This window comes from Anopheles nili, chromosome 3 (assembly GCF_943737925.1).
Source record: "Anopheles nili chromosome 3, idAnoNiliSN_F5_01, whole genome shotgun sequence".
Taxonomy (NCBI): domain Eukaryota; kingdom Metazoa; phylum Arthropoda; class Insecta; order Diptera; family Culicidae; genus Anopheles; species Anopheles nili.
This window is the reverse complement of record NC_071292.1, coordinates 19,917,564-19,927,483: the sequence shown is the minus strand read 5'-3', so window position 1 is coordinate 19,927,483 and position 9,920 is coordinate 19,917,564. Positions and strand designations below refer to the sequence as shown.

At 47.4% G+C, this 9,920-nt stretch overlaps 2 protein-coding genes across 2 annotated transcripts; one reads left to right on the top strand and one right to left on the bottom strand.

Moving 5' to 3' along the window:
* Positions 1 to 2,796: 2,796 nt before the first annotated feature.
* Positions 2,797 to 4,706, bottom strand: LOC128726169 (vacuolar fusion protein MON1 homolog A). Its single transcript, XM_053819961.1, has 4 exons — positions 4,012 to 4,706; positions 3,362 to 3,926; positions 3,004 to 3,285; positions 2,797 to 2,937 (listed from the first exon to the last, which is right to left on the bottom strand). The coding sequence occupies exons 1-4, from the start codon at positions 4,704 to 4,706 to the stop codon at positions 2,797 to 2,799; spliced, it is 1,683 nt and encodes a 560-aa protein (XP_053675936.1).
* Positions 4,707 to 6,094: 1,388 nt separating this feature from the next.
* On the top strand, positions 6,095 to 8,308 carry LOC128726552 (putative uncharacterized protein DDB_G0277255). Its single transcript, XM_053820367.1, has one exon. The coding sequence runs from the start codon at positions 6,095 to 6,097 to the stop codon at positions 8,306 to 8,308; it is 2,214 nt and encodes a 737-aa protein (XP_053676342.1).
* Positions 8,309 to 9,920: the final 1,612 nt, after the last annotated feature.

Below are 9,920 nucleotides of genomic sequence, written 5' to 3'. Positions count from 1 at the left end.
TTGTACCATACTAGCGTCTAAGCAGCAGGAGAGTTAATATTATCATACTCCACACCATTATAGCACCGCTTACTCATATGAGCTTAATCAAATAGATATTCCATAACACATAGCAAAAGCAAGAGCATATTACGCGAACGTTTGTGCGCCGGCACACCACTCGGAGATCGATGGGATCGAACATTCCATCGGTTTGTGGTACTGGTAGGGCGCGTTACATAAACGGCTGCCAGCAGTAACATAAAGGTGCGCCACGAGCTAACGCTTCCTTGCGACCGGTTTGTCCACAATGGCAATGGCGGCTCTTGTGGCACAACCAAGAACAAAAGGGCAACAAAAGAAAAAAAAAACCTAATAAACGCACATGATAATTAAAACCACACCGTACGATTAGGGCGTATTAGGAGCAGCAGTACCCATTTAGCACGTCTGATGTAGCGGAGACGATGAGAGAAGCAGCAGCAGCAGCAATACACACACACAAATTCGCATAATAATCATAATCATTCGTTCGACTACGGTTCGTTATGGGTTTTCAGAGCAGATTTACCAGAGTTTGATTTTCGTTTAACGATTCGAATTTTCTTCGACCCGAATGGGCGGGAAAAACGTGTAACCAAACGCCAACACCGAAAGATGCACCGTGTTTGTGGTCCGTCCGTGCACCGGATGTGGCCGGTTCTAGCCGTGACCACGGAAGCGTGCCCGGCGGCCATCGACGGGTAGTAGTCGATTAGGGACGGAAAGGTATTTAAAAAAAAGAAGCATAGTGTTATAGACGCCGCGACAGTCGAAACATGTACGATTAGGTTCGTTTACTCACACGGAATATATCTTACTATCGTTAAGTGGACCTACTACTATAACTGTCATTATAAGAGGTATTATAAACGAAAAAAAACAACATGTTTAAACATTGTGTCTATAGGAAACGAGCTGACGAAGCGTTGCTAGGGGAAACGATCGAAGGAAGCAGCAGTTGGTGGCAGTGCTTGGAGTTTAGGACAGTAAATGGCAAGGAGGCACACGGAGGTAGGTTCTCGAGGTTGAGGCAGAACTAAAATATGACGAGACATGAAACACTATCCACCTAGCAAATTTACCCCGTATCTAGAACTAGTAGTGCAACCGGGGGGTACGCAGTGAAACTCAGATAAGAACCAGCCACCGAGCAATCCCTGACACACCGATCCCACGTACAACCTGGACAGGGGACAGGGTGAATAGGAAAAACGAAACAGTAGTTAGCATATATGCAGAAAAACCCGTTCCAATACATCCCGTTTGCAATGCGGTATACACCCTGACACACCCACCCACCGGGATGCGTCCAGTAAAGGCAAGGAGTAAGTGAAAACTATCGAATACCGAGTTTCCCACCTCCCCCGGCAATGGCAGGATCACGGTGAATTAATCCCGTATGCCTAGTTGCGAGAACGTAACGAGTGTACTCATTTATTTCTGCCAAAAACTATTCGCACATGGTCAGCTAGCGGGAGCGTAATGGGTAGCTTAAACCGAATTACAACCTAACGAAACGTAGCAAAGGAATGGAAGACCGGAACACGCAGTGGGCGCGCAGGCGTGGGGAAGAAAAGCGACAAAAACTGATAATAAAACAAAAATGCAACACTCCTAGTGCAAGTAAATCAAGATAATACAAAACATATAAAAAAAATCGAATAAAGAAAAGAATCCCCTGATCATGAGAAATGATAAGTGTACAAAAATGTGCCATCGAGTGGTTGAACTCATTGCTCATGATCCGAAAGAAAGGACATTTCTGTACGGCTGGATGTTTACTTACTTGCTTGCTTAACGGGTACCGATTGTAGCTCTGTTACTGCAGAAAATTCCAAAATTTTCCGCGGGTATGCACTGACAATTGCAAATCACTAATCCAGGGCGGTCACATCAATGATTTTCCATTTCAAAATCCTTTCTGATAGTTTCCAAATATTTGCATTCCATGATTCTTGGTGATGATTTAGAGACCATACATAACTGGATCACCTATAACTAATCGTTGGCGCGATCGTTTAATTAGTTAATGTTTTCTCTTTATTTAATATAGTCTGTCTTTTGAATTTCATTGCTATGAGCTCATCAAGAACGTTGTGTGTGGTCTCTTGTAGAGACTTTTTTTCGTAATATTACACACTTTGTCTTTTTTATCTAGTGTTTTTTGTTTTGCCCGTGCTTTTTTTATCGTTTTGGTATAATTCACCTTCACGGCATAACGGCTAGCAGAACGTGAGGGAAAGTGTAGAATTCGCTCCTTCGCATATTGGTTTACTCGATATAATTCGTTCAACAATCAAACAACGCGCCACCTCTTTTACGTGGACACTGCGGAACGGTAAAAGATTCCCTACACATATCCGCAACGCCGTCTGTCGGTTCCGAAGCGCTCCCACGTGAATGGTACATATGAGGTATAAATAAATATGTACAAAATATTTCCAATATAATCGCTCTGTTGATGTCGCTAGCATTCGCGTGCACGGTTGGCCCACTCCAGTGGGGCCACAATAATTGTTTAACATTAGCTAGGCTCGTGCACGTTCCGCAAACGGCTGCGGTTTTCGTTTACGAGCGTAAACTATCACTTTGAAATCGTATTTCGTACAGGTGAGTCATTTTAAGATATCAACGGGGAAAGGAAAACAGTACACGCCGTTCACGGTGTCCACCGGATGGACGGTTGGGCACTCACGACGTGTCGTATATCTCTGTCGACCAGCTCGCGGGCGAGAACGAAAAGTACTGCAGGAGAGGTGACAGAGAGAGCGACTCCTAGAATGTTGGCGCAGACAGGATGAACAAGCTGTTCTCCTCCTTCTTAATCCACTTGAGCAACTTATTGACCAGACTTATGACTTCGTTCTTCTCCACCGTCGGCTCGAAAGTCACGAACAATTCATACGCTTGCGTTACCTAGCCGATAAAGAGGGTCAAGTTGAGTTAGTTAAGAGAACGGACGACAACAGCGTGATTGCTTACCCAGGCCAGCATCACTTCCTTCTCCTTCATCTGATAGATTAGCTTGACCGGCCGGCCGGAATTGTGAATCTTGTGGTGCAAGCGGAAGTACATCCCCTCCAGACGTTTGAACTGCTCACTGCTGGAATACGGCACCGTCAGTTCGGAGCAGAGCAGCTGCGCGTTCGATTTACTCTTATACAAAAAATGCCTTATCTCCGGAATGCCGATGTTCAACAGTTTGATGCCCTTATTATTGATCGCATCATTGATCGCTTCCAGACAGTTGCTTCGGCGTAATTTCTACAGCAGGGAGGAAACCAGGATCAATTATTTTTGTAAGATCCGCAGAGAAAGCAATCTCCATGCCCCTTCTTACCTCAGTGATCTTCCGCTTCGCTTCTGAAAGCGTATAAAACACATCCCGCTCAATCGACAGCAGCAGCAGACATGCCTGGCAGTCCTCGGCCAGGTATGACACGTGCGCATGCAGAAACCCGCTCGAGTCAAACTTTGGCAGGCAGAGCGGAGTCCAGCTTTCGGCCGACTTGAAGCTCTCCGAACACTCGATCAGGTTGAAGATCAACCGCAGATCGGCGGGATGGATGAAATATTTTTTCATACGCACAAGCGCTATCAGCTTGTTGTTGGCAATTAATACTGCAAACACCAGGTTCTTAATCTTCGCACAGTTGCTCTGTATGGCGGACACTACCGTCTCCCGCACAGACGGTACCAGCGGCAGGATGCGCACCGAATGCGTCATGAAGCTAAACGGATTGTTCGACACCAGCTTGTGGTCACACTTGTCGCTAACCAGCAGGTGGTCGATCAGCCTTTCGCTGCCGGCCAACAACCGGCGGAGGTCGAAATTTTTTCGCCTTTCAAACGTTTTGATCATCTGGCTTAGGGTCAGCGTGGAGAGGATTTGATTGTATACATCCCTGCAACAGTGAAAAAGCGTAAAAAGTTAGTCAATTTTGAAATTTACTCCAAATACAAACACACAGCCTTGTCGACCACACTCACGTTAGCTGCAGTTGAATCTGTTGGACGCTATGCGAAGTCCTCGAAACCGCCACCAGGATAAGCGGGGATTTTACTAGAAAAACAAACTTAACTCCGGCGGCATGGATCGATTTGATCGTATCGTTGCCACTTTGGATAAAGCTAACAAGCGCTTGCATCACACCAAACAGGGTGGCCAGTTTATCTTCATTGCCGTGCATCGAATAGATGGGTTTTCCGGCGGTGCTCAGAATGAACACGTGTCGCTTTCGGTTAAGAAATTCCACATCGTGCAGATAGTCTCCGGTTTCCGCTTCCGCTCCCGGCGGAACCGACCCTGATCCGGTCGCTTCGTTCGTTTCGGCAAGGCTCGTCGTCGATGCGTCAAATTCTCTACTTCTCGCGCTGCTGAACGAGCTCGACTTGCTCATCGCCCCATCAGGCGCTTGGTCCGAGGGTAGGCCATCCGGTAGCTTCGTGATGCTGCTGCTGTCCGCTTCACTTCCCCGATCGTCGTCAATAATCTTATCATCCGGAATGGCTGCGCCGTCGGTGCCACTTTCCAGGGGCTGCTGATTCACGCACTCCGGCTCCGCCGGCAGGCTGTTGATCTCATGGGAAAACTCCTCGAACGAGTCGGTCGTTATCAGTGAGCTTTCTTCGCACGCTCCCGGTTCGCACTGGTCCACCCCGTCGACCGGCCGCGGGTCACCCATGTTATTCCTAATCGCGAGTGTCCTCCTATGAAGCCGCTACTTTAACCTCCGTCACGCAATCGTGCTCGATCGAATTAGCTCGTATTAGCTTTTATTTTACACTTTCACCAACGACAAACCTCTCATCGTAAACGGGCTGGTAGGCGTCGTCAGATTTACGAGCGAGAAACACGGAACACAGCAGTAAACCTATCTAATTCTGAGAATGATTTTATAACTTTTTTTACAGTTTTACTGTGATTTTATTTCGTTAGGAAATGACATTTGACAGATAACAGTAAACAAACTACAGTGATGGCGAAAGCAAAAGACATTAGCAACGATGAGACTGGAATAGAAACTGACGTCATCTCTAAAATCCTTTACTACACGTGGCTTGGTATTTCACAAAAAAGGGAATTTTAAAATAGATCAGTGAATTTAAGAATATTCTAATGAACCAATAAGAAAATCAGCCAAAAACAAAACGAACACGCCGGTTAGGCTGATGCTTGAAGTAAGCAACCGGCAGAACTAAACGCACAACAAGTCAATCAAACTCACTTGCTATCCGAATAACAGTGCTAGAAAGCGACGGCAGATGGTAAACATCGGCTGTGCCATATGACCGCAAAAGCAATCATACCACAAGTGGAACAGAGAGAGAGCGAGAGCGAGAATGAGAGTAATCCTTTCGTTGCGAACAGGAGGATCGTCGAACAGTTGTAAAATCAAGAAGAAGTCAGATCAGAACAGAAATAAAACGAAAAAACAAGGGCAACGAAGCAGCTGCAGGAGTACGTTTTCCGTGCCTTTGTTTTTGTGTGCTTTCGGAAAGCGAATGCAAAATCTGTAACGATCGCGATACCGTTCGATATTTGCTGCTGCAAAGTGCGGAAAAGGCTACATTACAATGCCTCCCAGGGCAGTCGTCAGGCTGGGCGAATTGCGTATGCGTGCGTGCGTGGTTGTGTGTGCGTCGAATGTTTGTTGAATTTCCCATTTTCCTTTGCCGAACGGAAAAAAGGGGCTCACCTAAGCGACGCAGTTAGCAGTGATGATAGTGAAGCTGCGAGTACTGGGACAGGGCCATTCAGCGAAGTGGCATCAGCGGACGGCGCAACTTTTCGCGAGCTCCACCGATGGCAGTGCCCACTAATGAAGCACCCTTTTTCTAGCCTTCCGTACTATCGTCCCGTCCGCTGATACAGGAGGTGGCAGGTGGGGATGATGCGTTTGATTGTGCGAGATAATCTTTATTGTTCTTTGCAGCCTGCTAATGGTCAATCATTTTCTTCTGGTGCAGGTGTTTTTCGTCTCGGCCCGCGGGAGGGAGGTGCTTTCGATGGTCACTAGACCGATTTAATCAGCGAACCGGAAACCCGCGAACGAAACGAGCGAGCGCGGACATGGGTTGCATCAATTCGAAGAAGGACATCAAGGACGTGCACTCGAACATCTTCCACGTGATCAACATCGACAATGACGGTACGGAGCTGTGGAGCGGCAAGCTGGAAGTGACCCGCGTTGAGCTTACGCTCTACCGTAAGGGCAAAGATCCGACGAAGTGGCCGTTGAAGTGCCTGCGACGCTACGGTTACAATGTTGATCAGTTTAGCTTCGAAGCCGGCCGGCGGTGCACCACCGGGGAAGGCATTTACGCGTTTCGGTGTCGCCGTGCCGAAGCCCTGTTCTACACGGTGCAGGCGTACATTCAGGGGCGCATCTACAGTGACGAAAATACGAACCCCAACGATCCGTACCCGATACCGGTGGCTTCCAATGGACCGTCGGTGGCGGCGCGCAGCGTTTCGCAGAATAACACGGCCACCCGGAGCAGTGGTAGCGGTGGCCAGGGTGGCCAGATGCAATGTACGTTCGTGATGAACCGCACCGGCATGGCGACCAGCCAGTCGCTCAGCCCGAATGGTACGATACATTCGAATTCCAATCAGAGCCGCAGCACCGACACGCTTCCGATGGAGGGAAACTATCTCGAACCGACGCCTAATCGATCGAATGCCTCGGGTACGGTACAACCGCACACGATTACGACTCGCTTCCAGCAGGGATTGCGGCTGAGTTCGGTTAGCAGCGGACCGATTAGTCCAGACATCACGTCGCCTGGTTCGCCGAATAGCATGACGAATATCCTGGAGGTGACGACGCTGAATCCGCTGCCAACGTCACATACGAGCGGCAGCGTACACCAGGGTGTGAGCAACGTTTATCAGGAGTTTCCCATGAAGGACTCGACGTTGGCCTCATTGCACCACCAGCATCACCAGCATCTGCTACATCAGCACCACGTGCATCATCAAGCGACGGCCACGATCGTTGCCCCACTCGTCGGGGGCTTGGTTCGCACGTCCATGGACGTTCCCCCTCAAGAGCCCGCTCCGGGTGCAACGGTGGTGCTGAGCTCTAGCGCTCAGTCGGAAATGGGAGCCTCCACGGTAGTGTCCGCATCCGGTGATGCCCTCATCTGTGGTGGGGACTGTGACCAACAGCAACCTTCCACGCCCGACGCGATAGACCCGGCGCGGATGTACATGAATGTAAATATAAGCGGCACCGATGGAGGAGCCGGTGGAAAGGCCAAAAAGCCGGTCGCTTTCAGCAGCAAAAGCAACTCTAGTCTCATCTCGATATCTAACATCACCAACAACAACAACAATACCATCAGTACGGGCTCGTTCGATGAGTGCCAGTATCAAAACGTGCGTACGCCGACGACAATGCCGACCGGTGGTGGAACCAGCTCGGCTGGGGTTCCGCTGCTTGCGCAGAACATCGTAACGGGCAACATGTTCGCTCAGTTCCAGCGATTGAACAGTGCCACTGGTGGACCACCACCACCGGGTACCCAATTTTCGATGGATCCGAATCGTTTCTACGAGAACCTCGAACCCGCCGAACTGAAAGCTGTGCTGTTGCGAGGCCGCTGCTCAAAGCCGGACATTTTCAGCAACGTCGATCTCCCGCTGGATCACTCGGAACCGTGCACACCGACGGCGACGGCGGCCAACCAGCGCAAAGTGAACTACATCATACTCGATCTCGACCAGTCGAACTCTTCGCATAGCATTAGTGGTGCGGCAGCTGCCGTAGCGTCCGGTGGAAGCGGTCCGGGTGTCCTATCACCGACCGGTACCGTCCCATGTGGATCTTTCAATGGGAACCCTCTCGCGGGCGCGAATTGTGCAAATAATTTCAACAATAACAACAACAACAACAGCACCGCAGTTAACCTCAACAACATTGCCTCTGGTGGATTGTGCAACTCTGCCAGTGGGTTAGCTTTGGGGCTGGTCGGTGCGAGCGGGGACCAACGGACTGCATCGGTATCGGTCACCGGTGGTGGCTGCAATGCGGCCATTTGTGGAGCAACACCAGGCAACGTGAGTAGTGGTTCGATAACACCCGCCAGCGTAAGCCTGCTGCCACCGGAAAGCCCTAAAAAGGCTTCCCTCGGGTACGCGACGATCGATTTCAACAAAACCGTAGCGCTCAGCAACTCGACCACGCCATCTTCGGAGCTGGATAGCGAAGGATCGCGCAAGACACGCCATAATTCGACGGTGACACCACTTGCACGGCAAAGCAATTCTGTGAGCGATTGAACCGTTGAGGTCCTCACGGTACTGGGCTGGTGAGTTTGCATACAGCATCGGTGTTTGGCCTCAGGGTCCCATGCGGATCTCAAGCGTAATTCTCTCACAATCTTATATACATCTTCTTTGTTTGAACACATATTTTTTATTCTTACATGAGTCTGTCTTCCTTCAGTTGAACTGAGGGCACTACCACCTCACTTGCTAAGAACTGAGTACCGTTTACGGAGGCGTATTTATGATTGATATGTTTTAGATCAATATTTTTTATTTTATTAGATCATATAGTTGTATGACATTTTTAATCAATTTTTTTGAACTTTCTAGCGAAACACGGATTTTTTACTACTAGTTAAAAGCTAGTTAACAAGTGTTTTAGGTTGTACATCCCTTTACACCACTCTATACAATGAAAAATAGCATTGTCTTATGCTGGCATACTCTGTAGTACGATGAAATTTTCTGCATCTTTTATAAGCTACCAAATTTTTTCATCATATTTCTATTTTAGTACTGACAATTTGTTACTCCTTCGTAACTTGTTAGGGTTAAGTTTTATCGTACTTTTCGAAGTAGTTTCTTTTGTAACTTTATCTAAAACAGAAGAAAACAAACAAGAGAGATGTTTGGAGCAATCCGGAACGCCGCGACGTTAGTAAAATAGTTGGCACAAGAGTAGCATAAGCAAGCAACATAGTCCACACTGGTTTCAAAACTTGTTGAATATTGTTCACTTGCAGCAAGATGGAATTGGTGTTTTTTTTTAAACCATTTAGTCTCATGTCGAAAGATTGCAACAAACCAAGCGGAAGCAGTTGCGTGCCAGTGGTTTATTGAGTAAGTTACACGACACATCACAGCAGGCCTGAATTGAACGTATATGATGGGTTCTAATTAGTGTACGCAAAGCGGCTTTAGATGGCCTTTATGAGGAAAAAACCTAACAAAGATGCCAGAATGCACGAACAGGCGATCATGACACACAGGCGGTGTGTAAATATCTCCAAAGAAATATATGTAATATGAATAACGATCATATGTAATGTTAAAAATGCTCAACATAGAAACCGAACACGTAATCCGGTCGGCGTGATATAGAAGACAGTTAGTGCGTTTAGTGTGACTTTACCAATACGTTTTAGTACTCGTGGGGTACCAATCACGTTCTTCGTTTTGTTTCAACTACAGCACTCGAGTGAAACAAACCGACGGAAGTCTTTTAGTTAATTTTTAGGCATTTTTTTTTTATAATTCGCATGATTTTAGCTTAGTTATCCCAGTGATGTGCAAATCAATAAAACGTAAATCTAATGCTGATAATAGTCATGTAAAACCAAAGCTGTTAGGCGCTGCTACCCCCAACCCCACTGCGAGAAAAGACGTTGAAAACCTAAACAATTCACCAAAAATAATCCAATAATTCGAGAGCAGACAGAAGGGGAATATTAAAGCTAATGCGAAACGAATGAAATCGATAAGAAACCCAAAAGAAACAGTACAGACAGGTCTAATTTTAAGAGCATCTAGTTAATTACTTCGTTGAACGAGTTCAAGATGATGAAAGTGTATTTGCAGCACGCTATAAAGTAAACAACACAATTTATATATGTACAATGATGAT